Source organism: Dermacentor silvarum, chromosome 8 (assembly GCF_013339745.2).
Source record: "Dermacentor silvarum isolate Dsil-2018 chromosome 8, BIME_Dsil_1.4, whole genome shotgun sequence".
Taxonomy (NCBI): Eukaryota; Metazoa; Arthropoda; class Arachnida; order Ixodida; family Ixodidae; genus Dermacentor; species Dermacentor silvarum.
In genome coordinates, this window is record NC_051161.1 from 23,431,231 (window position 1) to 23,456,356 (window position 25,126).

Here is a 25,126-nt window from a genome sequence, read left to right on the forward strand (position 1 = left end):
GTTTTTACGGAGACCAATCACTACAGTAATGGAATATGGCAGCGTACTTCGAAACAAGGACGTAACACAAGGCGAACACGAGCGCTCTACCTAGGTACTGCAGGTGGAAGGGAGCCCGAATAACTAGAAATGAACTTGCTTAAGACGCACTGGTGGGCTGGTTGGTTAATCATGATGGAATGGGCGTTGGGCTCAAAAACTTGTTCACTTTGTGTTACGTCCTTGTTTCGAAGTGCGCGGCCATATTCCATCATGAATAACAAACTAGCCCACCAGCATATCTCAAGCACTACAGTAAGGACATAACTACTACGTAAAGGTAACTACATGGGTAACTACTACGTAAGGTAACTATGGAGATTAACAAAATTAATTTCGCAGATGCCATGCTTGCAGACCAACACTCATTCATATTACGCTTACTAGGATGTGGAACTCCACTAAAAGCATTTAAAGAAACAATAGTTTCTTTAAATGTTCTTTAAACAATGTTTAGGGCAATAGTGCCCTAAACATCTGGTATTATCCTGTAACTTTTCTCATGAGCTCGCTGATTATGTGATTACGTGGAGCCGCGTCTCCAAAGGCAGTGTTGTACTGAAAATTTCTTGAATTAAGGGAAAAGGGCAAAAAAGCCGGCAGATCCCACGGGAATCGATGTTATGCGAAGCAGTTTGCGGGGAGCCTACCAAGTTAACAAAACGACCGTGAGAGCACCAAGACGTAGGCGGCTGTTTCATGAGCTACATGACACGCATGTCATGACATTCATGTCATGAGGCTATCATTTATGTTCGTCATACACTCTTGTCATACTATGCCAATTTTGGTACATACCAAGTTAACGAAACGACCTTGAGAGCGCCAAGACGTAGGCGGATAGATAGATAGATAGATAGATAGATAGATAGATAGATAGATAGATAGATAGATAGATAGATAGATAGATAGATAGATAGATAGATAGATAGATAGATAGATAGATAGATAGATAGATAGATAGTGTCAAAGTGGCAAATGTTTGCCAAGAAATGTTAAAACTCACGATGATGCCTCGTCGCAGAAGTTCTTGAAGCACGGAACGGGCGTCGTAGGGTGCGGCGAAGCGGAGACTGAGCTGGCTTCCTCTGCGCTCAACGTCGGCTGGTGTGAGAAGGTGGACGGGCCGCGTAGTGTCTTCGAGGTCGTGGCTCGCGCCGAGCACGTCCGTCAACAGGAGCTCCATGTAGCCGGTCAGGAGGAACTGCTTACGTAGGCGGTTCGGCTCTCCGACCTCGCTGAATATCTGACCGTTGTCGTGGGGGGAAGCGTATCCAGACCACCCAAGACAACGTATTAATCAGTGCGAAAAGAATCGTACAGAAGACAATACGACTGCAGTTTAACTGCAATCATACTGCGATCTTACGGTCCTCGCGATATCAATGCAGAGCTTACTTCATACATATGCTCCGATCACAGCAGAAAACTACATGCATAGCCTTCGAGATATCGGAGGCTATGCATGTTTGCCCACTGGAGTTACTCGAGGGAAATGTGGCGCTGTGATCATTCAACTACCATGGGAATGATGGGTAGTTGATAAACTTGTCTATAATCTTCCTGCTTGTGACTTCAGACGTTTTTGTGGCTTTATTTATTGGGTTTTATCTGCCTTTATTGGCCCAAATTTCCAAGCCATCATGTTCTTCTAAGCGCATAAAGGCAGAATTAAGACTGCGCACGTGCATATAATCATTGATAATTGTTAGATTTATAACTCGATATGTTGTCGAATATGATCAATCTGCAAGGTCCCAAACTCGTTTGAAGCCAGAAGGGCAAGGTTTAGGCACTAGCCTTCCTTCCATAAATATTTGCAGGAGACTATGTATGCATCCTTCCCCCGCCGGCTAAACAGCCATTTTTGCTCCTACCGTATATACACTATAGCGCCAAGTTCCCTCTAGTAATTTTTGTAGGAAACTCTTTCATGACTACAAGCTGTATGTGTATAAGTAAGTAGCCGACCATTATGTGAATGATCCGTCAATATCGCGAAGTGCAGGGGTAGGTCACGTTGTATACGTTGCGCTACTATTTATACCGAGGCATGAGAGATCATAACGCATAGCCTGAGCCCTGAGGGCGGGGAGTCTCAGGGCTGTTGGGCGAGGAGGCGAGCAGAGTCGCGAAGGGGAGAGACGAATGCAATGGAACGAATAGTTAGGCTAGTTTGTTTCTCACTATCGAAAAAAAAGAAAGAAACAATAACAAGGAAACTAGAGCACTGGAGAGACGAGACACAAAGAAGATGACAAAAACAAGCGCTCACTCACAGTTGTGAGTGAGCGCTTGTATGGGTCACCTTCGATCCTCATGTCTCGTCGTTCTTGCGATCTGGTTTTCCGATAACGAGAGACCAATGAACACGCAGCGATGCCTCATGGCCGGCAGAGAGGAGGTGCGGGGCGTCACGTGGCGGAGTCAAATGAGTACAGGCGGTACTTGTGAGAAGATAATGGGAAAGAATATGAAGCGAAGAGGGTAGGAAAATTGGCCGAAAAAGTGTGTGTGTGTTATGGATCATTCCATACGAGGCAAGATCCATAATAGCCAACGTACAATTAAAAGAAAACTTTCTTTCTTGAAATTACCTGTAGGCTTGTCATGATTGGCACAATCAGCATAGAGCTACCGACGGAGATCTTGAACATGTCGGCCGATGGGAAAGGGTCGAATTCTGCAAAATAATTATTAGCCCGGCTTGATTAGTACGATGACATAGTACGGCAAACATCGCAAACAGCCTTCGGTGTACACGAACGGCTCGTTGCCTGAGACTATTCAAATTTAATATTGTTCGAACGCACGCCATGTACAGGGACGCGCGCTTTTCGCTTAAAATCGTACAAAAATTGATTTTGTGCTTAAACTGTTTTGTTATTATTGAAAATTTGCAGAGATAGCATTTTATGGTACGGATCGTTCAATGTAACACTCAACACAATTATCTGCCTGATTTTTAAATAAACATTTTGAAGTTGCCTTCGTCAATGAAGAAGCTAGCTGCTGCGAAGACGGCGCTGATGGTGATGTTGATGATGATGATTTATTGGCATCCGCTTTGAAACTGGGCGGTGACAAATGGTCACCTAGCCTGCTTGAGTTAATCAGGTATGCTATTGCAAGAAACTTGTGTCGCCGTCTGCCGGTAGCTGCGAAAAGTAGCCAAACCGGGAAGGCTGTAACATGCCTCGTGTTCCAGAGAAGCAGGCAACACCCGAAAACCCTCCCGGAACGCTTGCTCCCTGCAGCTTTCCTTAGGCCTGATTTCGGTATTTCGCCTTCTTCGGGAAACGTAATAGCCGTTTATTTTCACTTTCTAAAGAGGCGTACCGACACAAGGCAGGTGGTTCTTTAGGAGGAAGGGAAAGGTTGAATTCTGTTGAGGAGCAAGGGAAGTCAGTGTCGATTTAGCGGTAAATGCGAAAGAAATGCGTGAGCATTACGTCGCGCCTCCTGAGGCCCGTCTCTTATTATATATATATACTTTTCTTTTTTGACTTTGACACTCCTAATGCTAACGCAATAAAAGAAAGATGAGGTAGCCGAACCCACCGCGTTTCATGAGTAGCCTGGTCTTGCTGTCGTTGCCCCACCAGCCTCTCAGCTCGGGCAGCCGGTCGCAGGCCTTGCGGAACTTGTTGCTTACGTACGCCACAGCCGTGCAGCCAGGGCCGCAGTTCATGTACTGGGCGTGGTCGGAACAAAAAGGCAAGGAACGAAATTGAGCGCTTGCAGGCCTAATTCCCGATGCAAGTGTTCTCGACGCACGTTCCCGCCTCGGTGCTTTGTAAGCCTCCGGAATTATCAGTTGCGAAGCATATGTTCATAAAGGTTTTACATTCCGTGCTGTACAGTGCGCATACGGTCCGGGCCCTGCAGTGACCGGCACGCGGACTTTAGCACGTGGATTCAAGACGATTGTCATTGCAGAGCCTTACCGGACTTCCTGCACGATGAGCGGTTGTTGTTGTTGCCTCAAAGTTACATTAATTCTTTGGAGCTTTTTCATCTTCTTCTGCCTATTTGTTTTTTTTTATTATGTCTTAAGGCAGCCCACCTTGACAAAAAAGAAAAAGAAGAAGAAGAGAAAAAAACCCAGCTTAGTCGGACAGAAAGTGACATCTATATATCACCAAGACTGCTGTAATGGGCGCAGGAATACTTTTCTCGTTTTTGTGGAAACTTAGGCGGGGATTGTTGTATACGTGGTTTTGGTTTCGAACCCATGTCATCTGCCATCTTGGAAACGTACCGCTATCATCGTCGCCATATGTTCTGACGTCTTTATCCTAAATGTGCAATGCAATATCAGTGCTCAAACCTGAAAGTGATGTAATTTTACTGGCGCGGCTCTTTACGGGCAGCGTATAGTGGTACCTGCGCGATGGCATTACAGGCCCGGCGTGTTAAAGCGTTTAGGTGTGCCAGAAATTTTGGCGCATGTCCGCGTACGTCGCGTCTGCGTAAGTCGGACCCGCGTTTATTTAGAACACCGTCAGAGGAGTTCAAGCGCTGCACCAAACCCTTGCTATCGCAGTCTGTGCTTCACTTTCGGGTGATACTGCCAATACCTTTAATGTTTACAAACACACTTCGTGCAAGACTTCCGTTTAAGCCCTCTGGAACAACACAAGTTACGGTGCGATGTATATATATATAATATATATAGAGAGAGAGAGAGAGAGAGAGAGCACTCCAGCTGGCACCAGTGTTGCTGTATAGTTAGAATGTTTCACAAGTGAATTATTACTGCTAAGTACAACAAGAAAGCGGAGATTCCTCTGCCACGTTGACTCTGCGAATGACTGACTCTGTATTATTTTTCTTCTCTTTCCTTCTTATCTTCCCCTTTCCTCCTCCCCAAGTGTAGGGGAGGGGAAATAGAGGGGATATGAGAATACAATAGAATCACCGGCACGTCCTTGGTTAACCTCCCTACCTATCCCTCTTCGTTTCTCTCTCTCTCTAGATCATGAGCTCTACGCATCGGGCACGTTCCTTATATCTGAACACATCAAGTATACTATGGGAGAAATTACCTCTCTTTCCTTGGCTAACTTGACTGTCAAAAATGCATGACCGGAAATTTTCCGAGGTCATGAACACGCGCACACTGCTGCCATAGAGCGTATAAAAGCTCCGCTGTCTTTGTTGTATCAGTTGTCAGACAGGACATCCATCTGTGAAGGATTTTTTTTTTCTTCGCGTGACAAAGCAACTCGGGTTCACCTTGTACGTGCACCAGGCGGCCAGGTCTACCTCCCATTCGTTCAGCCTCAGCTCCATGTTGCAGACGCAATGAGCCAAGTCCCACAGCACGAGGCAACCCTGGGAAACGGCAGCTCTCGACATCAGTCACTGTTTTGTTTGGAAAAAGATTGTTTACGATATGTGCGTACAAAACTAATACGTATATACATGGTGTCTGTCCCAACTATCATGCACCAACACTTAAAATGTGCAAATGCCTGTAGCTGGACATAACCAAGGTAATGTTGTTTGCCGTCGCTTGGAGATACTCAGATTATTTTTGCATTCCGCCAAATTAGATAATTGGCCGTAATTAATTAATCAATTTCTCAAATATTATAATTAGATGAAAAGTGTCCATGAGAAAATTGTAGAGCCACGCTCGGGGCACTTTGCGTGTATTCGCGGGCTCCATTCACGCTCGGAAAAACACTTTTATATGTAGCACGTGTTGAGCAACGGAAAGCTGTATCGGGAGGTTATCATGTTGCTCTACAGTTTTCTCATTGACACTTTTAATCTAATTATAATATTTAAGAAGTTGAATAATTAATTAAGACTGATTATGTAATTAGGCGGAGTACAAAAAATTATCTGAGTATGTCCAAGCGACAGCAAACAACATTACCTCGGTTCTATCCAGCTACGTGGCATTTGCATATTTTTAAATCTCGGTGCATGAAAGTTGAGACACCCTGCATACGGATGAACAGATCTACTATGGACCAAAAAAGTTTACGGACCACAGGATCTCAGAGAACGCTAAATATCCTAGCAGCCTTTAAATGTAGCCAGTAAAACCGTACATCACAATGTTGCTCGCATATACCAGTAGAGGCTTGAAATGGGAATACAAGGCTGCGTTTTGAGGCTGCGGAGATATTCAGCTTTTTGTCAGATCCGTTGGTCCGTATAAACGTTTTTTGGTCGATAGTGCATGACTTTGTAGTACACAGATAACATACGTGTAACATGTTGGAACATAGACTGTATACAGTTAAGGTACAAACATTATTGGCAAAGCATCACACTACAGGAGATAGAGGAAATATACATGTTCAGCGGTGTCATTCATTGCCACCCAGGGCGAAAGACAAGGCGGACGCGCCCGTTTTCAATAAACACAAACGGGCACGATCAGTGGCGCAGAGACTCTTTCTCTCCTAGAAAAAAAAAAGAAAAAAAAAAAAAGAGAGAGAATGCTTATGAGAATGTATAGTTTAACGGCGTGCAGTTATGTTTAGTTTCGTGTACATACACCCGGTTCTCGCTGCTTGTACGCGAACGCGTGTATTTCATGTTAATCCATCTCTAACCACGCCGGGACTTCATGCGTATATATTGTTAACTCTCTTTATATGGTAACATTTATGCTCACTCAGTGCATCTTTATAACTAACCAGATCAGCACCCCCCGTTTTTAGCGCGTTTTGTTATTGCTATTAATTATACTTTTGTTGTTTGTTCCTATCTTATATGATTACCTGTTCCCCATACTGCGTTGTGAAACAGTATTTATAGCAGCCGTCACCAATGTAAGTGGTGGCATGGTGTAAGAGGTGACACTAAGTGATGACGAACTGTTCTCTAAATCAATGCATTTTACTGTCATTTCAATTTGGTATAAATTGAGGGGTAGTGAGGTCGCTTGACTAAAACAAGATAGCTTTAGCATAACGATTGTCGAGAGACAATCGTTCTGATGTCTGGCCGTTTGGCGCCTCCTAAACTATTTCTTAAACGCACAGACGCCCGTGTAGACGCGTAGCGTCCTTGTCCTGCTATGGGAGGACACGGCGCTGTACTTAAGAATGAGCTCGTGTCTGATGAGTGAAGAGCTATATATACCGCCCATCGCCGAGCGAACGCAGCGTGAGGGTGTAAGAACCTTTTTAGCGCTTTACAGCCAACGCGACCAGTTCCTGACGCCGGCACACGCTCCCTGAGCCTCGTGGAGGGCGAGCTTTAGCAGAAACGACGGAGAGATCGAGCACCTACTGCAAACTGGAGCAGACGTAGTCTCAGAACACGCCACAAAGATAGGATTATCGTGCTCCCCGCAAAAATCGCAACTTCTCGACATGATGTATAATCCGCGAGGCCACACAAAAACCTCACTCTCGATAGAAATATACGTGGACGAAACCCTAGTTCACGAGGTCCAAGCGATCCGGATACTGTAGGTATGCACCTACAAAGCAACGGCAAAAACACAGTGACTATCAACAAACTTATGGCATGCGTGAGCCAAACCAACCGTTTGATTCGACGCATCGCCATCAAACACTTTGGGATGAAGGAAGCGGATCTTGGGCATCTAATCCAGGCTTTCGTGCTCAGCCATTTCGTGTACTCCCTCCCATATCTCAGCCTGTGTAAAGCGGAGAAGTAAAAGGTAAAATGCCTCATAAGACGAACTTACAAGGCGGCGCTCCACCCGCCGAGATATACATCCACCAAGAAACTCCCAAAAATGGGCGTCGACAACACGCTCGGCGAACTAGTTGAAGCACACAGGACAGCCCAATACGAATGATTAACCAAGACACCAGCGGGAGGACACATCCTAAGGAAACTAAACATCCCGTACGACAGCACTCAAACAAACGTCGAGTCATACCCAGAGACCTCTTCAGTCACCTCAGGGTCGACCCAATCCCAAAGAACATGCACCCGGAGTATCACAGCAAGCGGAGACAGGCCCGGGCTAAAGTACTCTAGAACCACTATACGCAAGCCACGAGGAGGTGACGTATAGCCGAACTTAGGGAACGCGACGCTTTCTCTGCAGGTGTGGTAGGAAACAACCTCAAACCAATCACCGCGGTCACCATCTTTGGAAGGATGGTATAAGACACTGGAGACGTGCTTGAAAGCAGTCTCTCCGTGCGTGCTTAGCTCACGCGAAAGGAGTTAGTCAAAGCTGGCTTCCCCGCAATAGTAGCCCACGTGGGGCAAAGCCCGCTTCACCTACGCACTGTGTTGCGCCAATACTGCAAGTCTGATCGAAACATTCATACGTACACGTGTCACCAAGAATGTAACCTGGCGATGCGAAGCGCCTGTAGAAGGCAGTTTTCGAGCATAGCAACCAATATCGAAGCCGGAACTTTATATGCAGGTGTGTTTTTTTTTTTAAAGACTATACGTATTCTATAGAGCGCAGCTCTCAAGTGCCCGTTCCTGCGGCGAGCGTCAGCGACGTAACCGAGCGAACGAGCACAGCGAAAGATGAAAGCGAACGCGGATCGAAGCGGGGGATGAAAGACGGGAAGAGGAAAGTGGAGAGGAGGGTGAAGCGGAACCATAAGGCGGAAAGCGGAGGATAGGGTATGGCGAAAGCGTGAGATGAAAAGCGTATACTGCGGCGACGATGGCTACGAGATGCCGCGAGAGCAGCGCGCGTCGTCTGGGAAGTCTGTCGGCGGCGGCTGCTGTGAATCGCGCCCACGCGTCACACACGCGGTGGCTCTCGCGATCTCCAGATTAGCGGGGCAGTCGCGCCACACTTCGCTCCGCTTGCAACGTGTCGCACGAGACAGATTGTCCGCGCCAGCCAATATATCGCGAAATGAAAACATGTATACAGCTGCGCTCACATTTCGCGTTTGGGAGTACCATAATCGTCGGTGATCTTTTTTAAAAATGAAAACGTAATGACCCCAGCGAGCGTGGCGTTTTTGCGCGTTCCTAGTCGAGGGAGACATACTTTGTCGCTAATAGCGTGAGATTCAGAAGGCTAAATAACAAAAATCCATTAATTTTTATCAGTGCTTTGAGGACAGTTGTCTAATAAACGGCAAATTTGGAGGCAGTGACATTTTCATGCGCACCCATCTTTAAAAATCTTGAATCGTCATCATCAGCCTATATTGATGTCCACTGCAGGACGAAGGCCCCTCCCTGCGATCTCCAATTACCCCTGTCTTGCGCTAGCTGATTCCAAATCTTGAGTATCGCACCTAATTTGAGATATCCATCATCAAATTCCAAAGCTCAATCGAGGCAATATTGAGATTGAGCGCGTCCCGCTGCGCGTCAGAGGGCAACGCCCCGCAAGGAAGTGTGGGGTGAAGTTTGAATGATAGCATGCCGGCGGAAAATCCTAACCCGACACTCAGCCGCACATGCTTGCCAGGCAAAGCGTGCCGTATCCACGTTAGGCTTCCAACTTATTCTCGCTTGTCGTCACGGTGCGTTTCGGTCTGACATGATAGCGGGGCCGCCTTTTCTGCGCTCCCGCGGCACTCGGTTTCGATATTGCCTGGATTTTCCGTTGAAATCCGATGATAAATATCTCGAATTAGGTGTGACTTTCAAGATTAAAAACAAATGAGGGTGCTTTAAAATGTGACTAGCTTCGAATTCGCCATTTACCCCAACTACCCTTTAGGCACTAATAAAAAAGGATAATGAATAGTTCTTTCTTAATTTATTCTTCTAAGGCTCACGTTATTAGCAGCAAAGTATGTCTCCATCGTCTAGGAACTCGTCTGTCAGTGCATATAGTGGTTTGCGGCACCAAAAATAGTAGTTTTTGTTATTTTCGCAGCTGTGTTTGCTACCTTTTTGCGAGCGGCACTTGTGATTCCCCGGATATCCAGAGCCTGGCCCGTCTTGTACTGCACTCCGGACAGGAGCAGGAGAGCGATGGTGTCGCCCTCTCTCTCGATGACGTCGTAGATGTCCTCCTCCCTGAGCAGCTCTTCGCCCTTTTGCCCAAAACCAGGTGGAGGCAGAATCATTTAGACGCAGATATACGACATCGACTTTCCTGCCACGAAGCAGCGTCTTGATGGGTGCGCAATATATGTCATGCAACATCGACTATGCGCGGGCGCATATCTCTAAATGCTAGAGAGATTAAAATAGAGCAAAACGCGTCAAGAGAAAGGTAGAATTGCATCTATCAAAAGCGATCAAAGGAACACCGGAGAAGTAAAATTACGCTACACGGGCACCAGCAGCGCCATATCGGTCAGTCTTATCGCGAGCTCGGGCTTGTTAACCAGCGACACTAAAACAACTCGGGCAGCGACGCTACCGTGAAATTTTGGGACCACTGCAGCTAACCTTGACGTCATAAATTTTGGCAGCATCCTCTCGGGGGTAGTTAATTCTTTAGTCAATAAGCAAAGATCACACTGAATTAAACAAAAATTGAGCAATGAGTGGTAACCTTTGGACACTTTTCTCACATAAAAATTTCAGAAATGCGTGATAAAAAAATCTGTGACGTCACATCGAGGTCATCGATGCCGCTGTATTGGTTGAAAAAGAAAGGAAATTTTACTGTTATTTTCTCCGCTAATACGCAACCATCTTTCACCGAAGTTTAGCAGTACTGTAGCAGCCTAAATTGAATCAGGAGCTTACAAGCTCCCTATAATTAAAAAGAAAAAAAAACCTTAAGCATCCTTGAGCTTTAATGAAAGGTTCCCCTATTCCCCATTATCATGCGGGAAACTCAGAAATAATCTCGTTATAACCAACAACCGCCGGGCTTCGCAATTCGCCGAACCTCGTAATTAAGTCCGCATAAGTCGAAGTGTACAGCCACGTATAGCGCGCGTAGTACCTGTTTAGCCACGTCACTGAAATAATATTTCAAACTCCATTGAGAACAAAGCTATACGGCATTTCATGCCCAATTTACCAAACCCGAGTTTGGTTAGGGAAATCCATAATTTCTTAAACATGATCATGTGTAAAGAAATATGGATTCCCTTTTAATGGTTCATTTAAGACAATGACAGTGATAGCTTTTACGCAAATGCATAATTTCAGTTTTATTTATTTATTTAACTTTTTCTTGGGGGCCAAACAGGTGTGGGTCGTCGCGAGTGTCGCGTTCGCGACGTCACACCCGGGGCACTTTTATCAAAGCTGGTGGTCGTTACCTTTCTGGAGCGCAAGAGGATCAGGTTGGACGCCAGGTCGAGGCCATGGTGGCTCACCTGGGACTGCGCAGCATACTGAAAACATTTGCTTTGGTCAGCGGCCTATAGCTAATGCAAGCAATCGTCTTAGATTTTTCTACTTTCTGACTAAAGTTCATGACACCTTTGTTCGAATTTTCCGATTTGACAACTGACCAAGTCTGTTGAAAACGCATCCGCTTCCACGGCCACCTTGGTTCTTGTCCCTTCTGGTCTGTAGTACGTCATCTGAAGAAGAGAGTAAAATTTCGCCGACGATTACGAATGCGAAATTTGAGCGCAGCTCAAACGTGTTTTAATTTCGCGTGTCAATATATTGTATTGTGATTATATAGGCGCATGGTTTATATGAGGAAGAGAACGCTGTGATTAGCGTAGCTGGTGCGGACAATCTGTCTCGTGAGGCACATTGCAAACGGAGCGAAGTGTGGCGCGACTGCCTCGCTTATCGGGAGATCGCGAGGCAGCGCGTGTGTGACGTGTGGGCGCGATTCGCAGCAGCCGCCGCAGACAAACTTTCGCTCACGCAGCTGACGCCGCGGACGAGCGTACCTCACGCTACCCTGGCCGCCCCTCGGAAGCGCAGATGAGATCGCCCACGCGGCTGCGGAATGCCGTGGCCGCCGGCAACTCAGCGCATGCACAGGCCCTTTCTCTTCCATTCCTCCTCCACTTTCCTCCTCGCGCGCTCTTTTTTCATCTCGCGCTGCGCTCCGCGTTCGCTTTCACCTTTCGCTGTGCTCGATCGGTCGGTTACGATCGAGGTACCCACGCGCTGCCTCTCCCGATTAGCGAGGCGGTCGCACCTCACTTCGCTCCGTTTGTAATGTGCCGCACGAGACGAATTGTACGCGTGAGCTCCGCTACTCACAGCATTATCTTCCTAATATGAACCCTGTACCTATATAACCATAATCCAAAACATTCACACACAAAATGAAAACACGTGTAGAGCTGCGCTAAAATTTCGCATTAGGGATTATCGTAACAGTCGGTGCATTTTTTGAAGAGTGCTTTATGAGTTTAAACCGACATGACACATATATAGTGCTCTTCTCGAAGTGAATCAAACCGCAAAGAATATATATGTTCACACTTTTTTGTTTTGTTTTTTGGCCAAGGACAGGCGGGTGCTCGCTTACCATGAGCAGGTGTAGGTTGACGGTGAGCCCGTTCATGAAAACGATCTCATCGCAATCGGCCCCTGCACGACAAGAAGTTTTGGTTTCCGTGATAATGATATGTAATATACACACATTTCGTAATGTGGCATTTAATTGCTAGGCCAGCTGTTTGATCCGAATTCTTATTCACTGAACTATAGTATCGCGGCGGTGCACGTGTAAGACGATTATATGAAGCCACAGTTGGGGAAGTTAGCCTTTAATACAGCGGCTTGTCCGGCCCATAAGGTTTAAACATAATAATCGGATAAAATAAAAATAAAATTCTCAAATGATGTGAAGTGATGGGAGAGAATGCAGTGATAAATTAGACAGGAAGAAGTCGTGAGCGCCCGTACAGTCCTATTGTACGTGTACCATGCAGAAGATCTCGCGAGTTTCTTTTTTCGATTTTGCTAATTTGGCCCAGATATAGTCTGGTTAATAGAAATTCTAAAGTATCGATAGACGGAACCGCATGTAGTGGACCTCACCCACGATGTCAGCCATGTGCTGCTTCGGGTAGAAGTCGGCCGTTGTAGCCGGTAGGTAGCCTTGCCGGAAGCACTGCACGGCCCTGCGGCACATGTACAGTCGTTGTCGAAAGTCTCAAAGCCACGCGGCTAGTTAAAAGCGCAGTGGAAGCCCGAGGGCGACACATTTGAGCTAGGCTGATGAAGAGTATACTTCAGTGGACATTAAAATATGCTGCTGCTTGTAAGTGTACACATGCCATATTGTCCCCTCTCACCTCTTTCCCCAGTCGTCCAGAACATTCTGAAGCTCGCCGTCCACAGCTTTCGGCTTAGGGCCGAACAGGTGGCCGCTCATGTAGATGCATTCCTGCTGCGGTGACTGGAGGAATTCGGGATCCACTGAGGCGGGAACAAACAGTTACTGCAGTAGGGTATAAATCACGACAAAACACAATACAATGGGGCACCCCGGTAGGCATTGACCCGGTAAGACGTGGATGGCTCATTTTATATAAAGTAGCCATCTGCCGCGCGGATGCCACCTTATGTCGGTACAAGATGGCTACATAAGAGCAAATAATCGGCACAGTTTATTTCCTCCTTCTTCTCATTATTATTATTATTGAGTGTGTGTGTGTGTGTGTGTGTGTGTGTGTGTGTGTGTGTGTGTGTGTGTGTGTGTGTGTGTGTGTGTGTGTGTGTGTGTGTGTGCGTGTGTTTGTGCGTGCGTGTGTGTTTGTGCGTGCGTGTGTGTGTGTGTGTGAGTGTGTGCGCGCGCGCTTGTTCATACCCCTTGTGTATCAGCCGTATCAAATTGCGTCTCAAATTGTCTCAATATATAGTGGATGGCGCAATTTTAAGTTTTGTTCACAGTTTCGAAACTGGAAACACGCAACGCTACGGAAGCGCTGTCACACCCTCGATACTTACCGCGAAGACTTCCAGGTCGTCATCCGCCGCTCTCTGTGGCTCTGACTTCGCGACCTTGGAGATGCAAGCTCACTGCAGCGCACTTCAGGGAGGTATGAAACAAGGATCCTCCCCTCCCCCCTCTCTTTTTATTTCGATTCTGCTGTTTTCTTACCATCCACCGCTCATAACAGGCAGATGGCCTCTTGGACCATTGACGAAGCGCCATAAAGAAATAACTGCATTGGAATCTAAAACAAAGCAAGCATTGTTTGAGCAGTGGCGTCATAGATTAATGCAAATTTTAACGCGATTGCGTTAAAAACCCCGTATGGCAGAAAATCCGGTGTTGGCGTCGGCTTCAGCGTTAAGCATCGGAGTTTGGCGGAAATAATCATGCGGATGCCGAACCACATCATCCCGAACCACCCCGACCACACAGGCCTTCCGCGTGGCGCAAGGCGTTAGTCAACAAAAATTTATTTCTTAAAGTAAAATCCGTAAAGTACGACTTAACCACAACCTACAGGCGTGATAGCGTCGGAGTGTAATTTGAATATACGAGAAAGAAACCTGATAAGCAGCCAGGGATATTTCAATGCTATCACCTTCCACTCTTAATGGCGAAGCTTAAGCGTCCTCCAATTGTGATGGTGTTTCGCTGTACTTTGGTTCGAGGCAACATTGAGGGGAATGTTGAAAACCCAGCCTTTCTAAATATTAGACACGCGCGCGCTTCGGGGCAACAACAAACAATTAATAAAATGATAAAAGAGGTCCTAGGGCCTTCACATTTTCATATAAGACGGCTTAAATTGCTCCTGTAAATATGGCTTTCCAGCAATGCATTTATATTTAAATGTGAAGCCGACTTAAAGGGAATCAGTGTAAGCTTGGTCTTAGTAAAATGGCTTTCCCACGTTGTGTGTTGCAGTGAAGCCTACTAAAAAAACGTGATGCGAACGGAGCCCTATAACGATATCGCGTTCCACTCTTAACGGCGAAGCTTAAGCGTCCTCCAATGTTTCATTGGCAAGCATGGAGAGAGGAAAGCCACGAACGCCGAAAGTGCTGCTTCTCGATCGCTTGTCTGAGTCTCTTTTGAATTTATGAGTAATGTTGGTCCACTTGTGAAAAGAAATGATTGTCATGCACCTGAGAGTATAGGGCGAAGCTACTAAGGAAACCCACGCGGCTTTCTCAGAAAGACAGCTTCGCAGTTGAAAAAAACTTCGTCCTGTCCTATAGTCCGGGTAATGAATCCGTGAGCAACGTCTCTCAGTGTAGCACTTGCCTTAATGTATCAATGCATCAGTGCATTTGTGCTTCAATGCACAAAACGACGTTTTGTTAAGAAAGTAACTGGAACGCCAATACATTTCTCCGCAAAGTTCGGGAATTATTATTTCGAAACTGGCATCATCCTGAGAATTCGCTCCAACTGGATCCGCCTTGCGAACTCCACGGCAATAATTTGTTGCAATGTGGACCATAAGGTAATTAGTTAAAAACTTAAATAGTGAATGTCTGTTAATTAGTCGATTATGCATTTCATTTGTTTGTGCAAGTCATGTCCGCCTCTTCGAGTAGACCAGCTCATGAACTAGAATTGTGCTATCTGCCACAGCCAACCTTTAAAAATTTTTGAAAGTGTTCGCTGAAACACCCTGTATATTTCTGCTGTATAATGGTTAGTAAACGAAAAATAGGGGAACATGTTAACAGTGCGAAATACGCGTAATCGCGAGAGAAGAACTATAATCATAACGAGTTCTTTGCGTACCGCACAGATAGCTATGGTCTAGCACTCTCTCTCTTTCCTTCTCTATGGAACACACGTATATCAACGCTTGCTAACGTGTACAGCCTAGCTCTGTTCATGGTCATGTACATTAGGAGGAGCGCATGCGCTTCTACTTTATAGCACACCGGTACTCAATGAAATCCCCAAGGTGGACAGACTTCGTATCCTCGGCTTACACTTCACAAGAAGACGGGGGCGGTGGGTACGCCATAGAGGAGCTACAACACACGACCACGCAGATATTGCGCATGATGCAACGAGTTACCAGCAGGAAGAGGGGATTCAAGGAACAGGACTTGATCCGAATAATGCAGGCTCTGATTGTGAGCCGCATTACGTGCACGGCACCAAATATAAATTTCGGCAATGCGGAAGTGTAGGCTCTCGACCGGCTGATACGCAAGGTGTATGAACAAGCGCTCCCACCCGGAACGACCATTTTTCACCACGAGGAGACAGGGGTGTACAACAAGGCATCAGGAAATCGCAAGCGCAGACGCCCAAACAGACGCAGGGACACTGCGTCTTGAAACGTCTTGGATATTTCGTACGGGAGACCACCACACCGACAAAAAGCCCCACTTGAATATATAGGAAATTATGCACGTCTCACCGATTCCCAGGAACCGATCTTGTCGCCGATTCCCAGGGGACAAGTCCGAGCGCAGGTGATCGCGAGGAAGTATGAGAACCACCCCAATGTCTTGTACGTAGAAGCGGCCAGCACCGCAAGAACCACCGCTTTCGTCACCAGCGTAGTCGACAATCACGAGTCCGAAATAATTGCGTCGTCGGTTTCCGGAGCGAGCGCTACGGAAGCAGATGAACTAGCGATAGCGTTATATCAATCACGACGAGACTGCAATTGGAGTGCGTCATAGTTCTGGAGGACTCTCAGACGGCATGCAGAAATTTTTCCAGGGCCAAAGTTTTCAGGGCTGCACATCGCATTCTGAGTGGAGCGCACCAGCTCCTACCATACATACAAATGGTGTGGACTCCGCGGTATACTTATGCCTGCTGATGGCCGCGTGTATACGAGGCAATCAGCATGCAGGCACACGCGTATACGCCTGAGCGCATATGCACACCGGGAGCCGCGAGAGGGACGCGCCGAGCAGTTACACTCCAAGCCGATACCATTAACTTACACGCACATCCTACAACCCTATCGCCTTTCACGAATAACATTACCACCACATCATAATGCTCTCACGCGAGAGATGGTCATATATGGCGGAAACTCCAAACAAATATGCACATATCCACATTTGACTCTCTATACCACGCCATACACCCCGCGATGTATTCTTATAAACACCCGCACGGCGGTCAATGCGCAACGCTTCACCACATGGTATGGGCTTGCGCAAGCACACCAGAGCTCGCACCCATAACACGCCCCACCACACCGCAATGGGAGGTAGCGCTGTCCAGCTCCGACTCGACGGACCAGGGCAACACCACCTAGATTACTGACTCTCTTCTAGGTGGTGTTGACCCTGGGGCGGTATTCTGTAAGAGTCTACCTAGTGGACTGTCCATTTCCGCTGTCGCTGATTGGCAGCTGCTTGACGTGCAGGAAGGAGACTGGCTGGCACTTTCCTGCACATCAAATAGCAGCCAATCAGCGACAGCCGAAATGGACAGTCCACTAGGTAGACTCTTACAGAATACCGCCCCAGCTCAACCTGGTCAGCCTACGCTCGCGTGCTCTTTTATTGCGATAGTAATTAATATGGACACTCGAGGCAAACTTTTGCCGTCGGCGTCGACGTCGACGTGATGTTCCGTATAAAGTCCAAGCGCTATAACACTGTCGACGCACGCCGTATGCTGTATGTGCGAGTGAAAGCGCGCGAGGGGAGCCGACGATCGCGGCTCAATCTGGCGCGCAAGAGAGGCAAGCTGACACAAAACGCGCCGTCTCCGCCGCGCGAAAGGCCGTGGGGGGAGAAGAGGGAGGGAGGAGGGGGAGGGGGCATTGTTCTCCGACAGCAACTGCGTATTTCGCGGCCGCGCGCATGGTGAACCGACGACCGCGGCTCAATTTCGCGCGTGCAGGGAGGGAAGCGGGGAGGCAGCGCGGGCGGCGTTCTACTCCGGCCCCAACTGCGTACTTTGCATGGCCGCGCGCGGTAGCGCGCGCGCCTTATCTTGAAATAGAACTGCGGCGGCTCATACCTTTGTGCGTGCGGTGTTCTCGTCGCTCATGCAGTTTGCGTTGAAGCGATAGACAGCAGAAATCTCACTTCGCTCGCTGCTGCATGCTGCCGCGCTTCCGCACGCCAGTGTTTTGACAGCGAGGGTCCGCGGTCATCGAGTGTGATGTGTTCAGTTTGCCTGTGCGTGTTGACACCATACTTGTTAATTTGGTTAGTAAGCGACTATTTCCAAGTTTATACGGCCGATAAAATTACTATCCCTACTTCGTATAGCTATCTACTAATTTGTTATCGCAATCGATGCTTCGCCTTTCGGGCGAAACTGCAGCTTTTTGTATAAAATTTATTCTCTCTTTCTCTCAGACGCAGATCACATGTGCTTCAAGATGAGCGATAAACTTGCTGACGCGAAATCGCAGCATGTCTTACTAACGCTATATTTCCACCGCCAGCTATGCGCTATGCATGACTACGGCGCTGCCGTTGGCAAGCAAGATTTCAGCACTTGTTGACCATATACAAGTGCGTGGTTACGTTATATGCGCAGTGAAATGCTGCGTTAGTTTTAGGAGCGAAGCTCCTTATAGCGGCACCCGTTCCGTCCCCGTCGTAGTATATTAGTAGTGTGTAACCAGTCTGAGAAAAATGAGAAAAAAATTCCGAAGTTGTGTCCGTAGCGCGGAGTCGAACCAGGGACCCCTCGCTTCCGAGCGCGCGGCGTTAGCCCACTACGCCACGAAGCGCACATAGACACACGCACCACGATGGCAATAAATACCCAACATTAACGAAAGGCCGCGTTTCTAGCGCGTTTCTAATGCGTTTGTGCTAGCGCGTTACGGCCCGTGTAAGAAGCTGGTGTAAGACGCTGTGGCCTCTCCGCCTTACCTTCAACGCGTTTCGAACGCGCTGCCCAAGGCGGTGGCAAGTCAAGTTCAAGTCGAGGAGCGTTTATGAATACGGGGGGTATACTTTCTCAGCAATCATGTGATGGCGTCGGCAAACGCGGTGCACGTTCCGGCATGTGTAAATGGCTGCGTAAGACGCTGTGGCCGCTCCCCCTTACTAGAGAGTACTGCACGTTTCTAACGCGTTTGTGCTAGCGTCCCCTTAGGCGGGAGATCCGATGATTCCCTCCGGAGCTTCGCCCACTCATCATCATTCACCCCGTGGATATGCTGTGATTTTTTAACACGAAAGTGTTTTATGCCGGGGTCCACCAAGACTTCACTGACGTATTTCCGTCACGGAAATACGTCAGCTTACAATGTACACGAACATAATACAAAGAAAGAAACCAGAAGAAAAAGTTCCACAAACATGCAAAATTTGGAAATCGAACCCACGACCTCTCGGTCCGCGACGATAGATGGCCGAGCGTTTAACCCATTGCGCCACGAACGCATTTGCAGTGAGCTACACAGACGCGCCTTATATATCTAACACTCCTCCGTGTACCCGCGCTCTTGCTCGGGGCGGTGCCGCCGCCTACGAGCAGAAAAGAGAAGTACTGCATTATGACACTAACGCGCACCGACAGTGAACGCTTCGGTGGTCTCAGCACTACGGCGCCTCGATGCCAGCATTCGAAGGGACGCTGGCATCAAGAAGCACTACCAACGCCACCTAGGTGGCGTTCACCGTACTCAGCACAGCGGAGCGTGGCCTCCGCAATTAGCTCTGAAAATGTTTCTGAAGTTGATCGCGGAGGCTGCAATTACGACGCGCTGTACGCGCTGATTTGACTCGGTGACGATTCAGTTACGTGCTTTGTCTTGCGCGTTGTATTAGTGTGTCAGTTACGTGCTTCGTCTTTCGCGTTGTGCTAGCGTGTGCAGCGTAGTGCAGCTTCCATATGCACGACGGTTGCTCATGGTCATCGACGTTGGTAGTCGTGATGGAGGAGACGTGCCACCAGGCGTCAGCGTGGGTGCATCAACGCCTAAGGGCGCTTTAGCCACAAAACACCAATAGACATTATATATCAATGTGCAATAAACATTACACTACTTCTGTGAAGACACGTTTCACTTTCGTGTTCTATACCGATTCCTATATAAGAGGGATCAACCACATTTTTTGTACCTCCGGTCAAGTCGGCCACCTTGGGGATGACGAAGCGTTCGCGAAATTCCTTCAGCGGATCCTCACAGTCGAGCCGCCGGGCGAAGTCGATGGTGTCGTGCCTTAAACCCCACCTGTCGGCCAGCGAGAACAGTTGTTGCCTTGGCGTCGTCCCCACGTTGGCGGCAACTTGCACGTGGTCTCGGTAGCTGTGCATGTTAAAAAGTTCACGCGGGGTTATCAACATATCCGAATTAGAAAGCACCCGTGCATCTAAACTGGGCTTCCCGCGCCCGCTCTGTTTTGACGTGCACAAGGCGCGAAGCCTGTTCCAATGAAAGAGCATTACTTGGCTCATCGCGCGACCCCGCCATGGTCAGAAAGCTATGGCTAGACAAAGGGCACACATATTACGTCATCTTTATCTAACTAAAAAATAGTTACGGGATGGTTACGATACTCACCGTTGCAACAGACGACAGTTATGAATATATTCGAGCCTGTGCACGTGGTTGGGCTGTGACTGGCAGGCGATTCCCCAGATAGTAGAGCGAGCGGCTGTGGAACGAGCACGGCGAGCTGCAGCCGCTCGGTCTGTGTATCGCGTTGCCAGGGTCCCGCAGACGCCGTCGCCGGAGTCCATGGACGACGACGACGACGAATAAGATGCAACGCGCTTCAGGTACCCCCCGTCGGACGACGGCTACGGCATCCACCCCCCCCCCCCCCCTAGAATATGAGGTGGAGTTCGCCTCCGAACCCGATGAGGAAATGTAGTGTCAACATCATGGTGCCGCTCGGAAAAGTACTGTCATCGCTCGGCAAAGTGGTGTCATCGTGCTGAAACGTGGTGTCATCGAGAAAGAACACTCAACGCAATGTGCATGAAACACTACTTTAATGAGAACTCCGCAAACAAAACTCAGCTGAGAGATCGCAATATGGCCAGTTTTTCGTCTTGCGCTGCGACCTCGTAAGCAGCAACATTACACTCGGAAACATAACGCAGCAGCACTTAACTCGGCAAAGTTTCGCCGCAACACTAAACTCGGCGACATAACTCAGCGACAGGTAATGCGCTCGCATTTACACATCATAAGAATCGCTTAGGTGCCCCCATAGTTTTAATGCGAAAGCACTGTATGCACCATTTCTCGAAAATCTGGCAAAATCGTTGACGGCGCAAAGAGTAAAAACAAATAGAGAAATGCTCAGATTGACGTCAAATTTCTCAGTGTCTTATATACACAACCCGGCATCGCGTCTTCCTTATATGTAAAAGCTCATGCAACACTTTTGATGGTGTGCGGGTCACCGTCGTCTTCTATCGCGCGCTATATATATATATATATATATATATATATATATATATATATATATATATATATATATAACGATCCTTCAATGCGAAATGGCACCGCTCCGCTCCGCGTATCCATTTCTTGGCCATCCATTTCGCGAATACCCCATAGTGGTTAGGTGCCACATACGTGACAGGAAACAACAGCAACACTCTCGACGCCGAATCAAGAGTGTATAAAATGAGGTGTACCACCGCCATCATGTCTCAAAAGGACCGCCGTGCAAGTTTACAACGTGCACGACGACATGCGGATGAATGCCTAAGCGAAAACATTTCACCAAAGTGACTACAGTGATTGCGCATTCCCACACGTAAGCAGTCTTAAGTGTCTCTGCCGAACTTTTCTTTTGTCTGGCGAGGGAGATAAGACAGACGGAAAGGTCAGTGACAAACGTATACACACTGATAACTAGCCTGAAATGGACGAGCAACAACCACGGTAGGAATACGAGAAAGAAAAGGGCGTCAAGGGCGTCGTCTTCCTTCCGTGGTTGTTGCGCGTCTATTTCACGCCAGTTATCATCTACCCACTAGCCGCAGCAGCACGTTTTACTGAGGCATACACACTGCACCACATTGCGCTATTAAAACAGGACTACCCTGGAGATAACATCCATGAAGTTCGGAGACAGAGATCACTGTAACGGCCTATGGTGTTTCAAGATTCCACCGTTCCAGCGATGATGGCGTTGGGGTGAAACCAGAGGGCTTTATTTGCTGGCAGTGTTTCCAATATTCTTGCTATCTATTTCTTAAGTTCTTATGGGAGGGCGTTCTCAAGAAAGGGACACAAAAGAGAAACACAAAATTCAGTTTAGACTGATTAAGCATTCTTTCAAAATTATATTTTCGGAGATTTTGCAGTAATGGATTGATTAAATAGATGAAAAAGTGAAGGTCAAAGTATAATTATTTGCAACATCCGAGCGCCTGAACGTCAGCAAGATGTCACGAATTTCAAAGCATTTTTTTTTCGTATTTGCACCTTGCTGGCACAGTTATTATAATTTCATAAATTCAGTCTTTGGCTCCTTTATAAGACATTGTAATCCGCCTTAACCAGTAAAATCATTAACTAGGCCCGAGCAGACGCCGCCGAAATCCATGACGTCAAGGCGAGCTAGTGCGGGAACTTCAAGGTGGCGGCGCCACCTGGCTTTTGCGTCATTCCTGGCTTACCAAGCTTTCTATCGCGGCAAGAGCTACATTTTGGTGTTGAAAAAGGCGAATTTGCCAACACAGTTCTAATTATCTTCTTTCTTTAGTGTCTCTTGAAAAGAGTACTGACCCGACGCTTTCAACTGCATGCACGCATGCACAGCTAAACGAAACGCGCGCGACACTAATGTCATCATATCTAGCCTGATTGCTAAACGATGTCAAAAATTTTTACTCTCTGTCATGATGTCGCGATAATAGGCCTGGTTCGGCATTTCGAGGCCGACTTTAGAATCATATTAAAGGGAGAAAGAAAATTGCTGTGGTTTAGCTCTGGTTAACCCGCGTGGTTGATAGCGAAAGCTTCACTGCCCTGGCTATAGGCCCATTGTCGAGCTGTGGCCGAGGTGTGGTTTCGCAATGATATACAGACATGTTTGCAGTGAATACAGTGTTTATTCATCATTTTTTTATGCCTATGAAGACCATGCGGTGATCAGTGAGACTTGGTTGCAAATCGCAGCCGGGCCCACCTCTACTCGGGCAACGGCGGCAATGTCTCCTTTCAGGGCTCCGTAAATGCCTAAATATAGTCCGACGTAGCGTGAACGCGCGCACACGTTGTCACGTTGGCGAGACCAACAGCGGCTATAGTTCGACCGATGGTTCGACGTACTGGCGCCGCCAACGTAACCGGACGCGCGGCCAATTCGCTCCGACGCGCTCGGCATCTGATGACGTTCGCCCACGTGCAGATAACGTCGGACTATAAACGCGCCTTAATGCTCTCTTGTGGTTTGACCTCTAGCTCTCAAGGTGAAAAGTGTTTAGTCGCCGACGGCTGCCCGAGGTAGCGTAATGAAGCTTTCGCTTCAAAAATCACCAGCCCTTCCTCTGTCGAGAAAATGGGGCTAAGCGAAGCTTGTTGTGTGTGTATCTGACCTTCGTGGTGATTTTCTTTCTTTCTCTCTCTTTCTTTCTCTCTTTTTTCTCTCTCTATCTATCTTTCATCATTCCTCTCTCTCTTTCACGCTCTACTCTCTCTCTCTCTCTCTCTCTCTCTCATTTTTGTCCCTGGTATGTACCATTGAGCTTGGATCCTTTCTGCACTCTCACCAGGACCGGCCCACTTTTCAGCTTGACACCACCACCACCGCCGACACTTGTGAGCCTATAAAGCTTCGCTTAAAAATCCGAGGACACCTCTGCACTTATGAGTTGTGAATGCGAAAGCATTGATGTTCATTTGAATGACGCTGAGTGTTCTTTTGAAGTTTTGCGCTGCGGGTAATGTATCATAGCGGTACGTGCTAGCCGAGCTAACAAGCTGCAGCAGCCTGCGGTGCCAACGCTGCATGCCACCGACGCGGCGATGCCCATCGGGCGACGCGTCGGGACGATCCCCTAGCTGCCCTCACGCAACATTCCATTTTGCCCGCTCTGCCAACTTTGACGTCACCGCTTTCATCACGCCGAGCTTGGCAGTCGAAATTTCGGTCCAAGTAGCATGACGTCATAAAGCAGAGTGCATAGGCCTGCTATCTATAGACCGTTTTTTCATGGGCGCCGCCATTGCGTAGGCAGTGGCGCCATCTATGGGCAGTTGGCATGCTGGCTTGGGCGAACGCCCGTGTTGTATGCTGTGGTATACGCTTGGCGGCAGTTTCTGGTGGATTTTTTCGCACTCGCGCGGTCTATTTAGCATGAAATGGCGTCTTCTACGTGGGGAACGGTCCTGTGAGGCGTAGTGAAGGAATTTTAAGTCTGAAGTAATTAAGCGTCTGGAGTAACTGCTGGTGTTAGGGCGGACGGAGCACCCAGCGCGAGGTGCGCGCGTTTGTTTGAGCTTACAATCAGCCTCGGATGTCAGTTAGGTAATTCTGAAAATTCGTTTCACGAATGTTGCCTTACTGCAGCATTCTCAGAACTGTAATTCTAAGCTCTGGTTTAGCTGCAACGAGTATAGTTACGAAACATTTGACGATCCTAACAGCGTGAGTACCGTTCTGCTGGAGAATAAGTCGTGCTGTTTTCTTTGGCAAGCGCTCAAGATGTTATGTGTAGATACACTGGGCAACTCCCTTCTTTGCTGGGCAAGGTTTCCGCCAACAAATAAAATAGTTTGGTTAATAATAACCGCATACCGTACAGTGTGAATCACACTTCGAGTGGTCAAACGACCAGCTGCAGACTGTGCGAGCGCCCGAGTCAGTACTAAATGCTGTGTTATAGATCTGTTTGTTCTATATGGCGTATGTTCCAAGTGGCCCAAGCATGCGGCACGTCCATGCTGAGTCTTATTGCGTCGTTATTCCGTGTTCTGTTTCATTTTGCCGCAAGATGAGAACATATGAACTCTTTTTTTTTTTTTTCATCCTTCTAAGTTCAGTCATTTACGACGCATTCACTCACGTTACGGAAATTGTGCACTTACAAATAGCTGTTGGATTCTCTTTATGCGATCCCCTTTGTATATTGTGCCTTACAGGGCAAAAAAGGCAATGCCGATCTAAGCACGAAGCAATTGTGTGTATCATGTTGGTTTGTCAACCGCAGTGGTCGTTGTATTGAGCGAAACCTTCGGCCTCTTGCAGGAGGCTAACGTAGACATAGTGATTTGAAGTCTACTAGACTTAAAATGCGTGATAACGATGCCGGTGGCTGATGGAAATGTTCCACAACCACTCTTCGTCGAGTGAAAACCGACACATCCAACATAGTTCACAACACATACACACACCGCGGCTGATGATGCGCGTCGCATTTTTGCACATCCAAGAGAAATGT

At 47.6% G+C, this 25,126-nt stretch overlaps 1 protein-coding gene across 2 annotated transcripts in view; it reads right to left on the reverse strand.

The window, feature by feature from the left end:
• LOC119461998 (kynureninase) overlaps nucleotides 1-25,126 on the reverse strand; it is a 30,676-nt gene that overhangs the window by 568 nt on the left and 4,982 nt on the right. The window contains exons 2-12 of one of the 2 annotated variants that reach the window (XM_049672407.1): nucleotides 19,840-20,027; nucleotides 13,152-13,275; nucleotides 12,895-12,977; nucleotides 12,380-12,441; nucleotides 11,394-11,465; nucleotides 11,199-11,273; nucleotides 9,864-10,010; nucleotides 5,278-5,376; nucleotides 3,601-3,733; nucleotides 2,637-2,722; nucleotides 1,046-1,285 (exon numbers count right to left, since the gene is read on the reverse strand). In XM_049672407.1, coding sequence (XP_049528364.1) covers nucleotides 1,046-1,285; nucleotides 2,637-2,722; nucleotides 3,601-3,733; nucleotides 5,278-5,376; nucleotides 9,864-10,010; nucleotides 11,199-11,273; nucleotides 11,394-11,465; nucleotides 12,380-12,441; nucleotides 12,895-12,977; nucleotides 13,152-13,275; nucleotides 19,840-20,027 — 1,309 coding nt within the window. The remainder of the gene's footprint in view (nucleotides 1-1,045; nucleotides 1,286-2,636; nucleotides 2,723-3,600; nucleotides 3,734-5,277; nucleotides 5,377-9,863; nucleotides 10,011-11,198; nucleotides 11,274-11,393; nucleotides 11,466-12,379; nucleotides 12,442-12,894; nucleotides 12,978-13,151; nucleotides 13,276-19,839; nucleotides 20,028-25,126) is intronic. The other variant, XM_049672408.1, reaches the window with a different exon arrangement.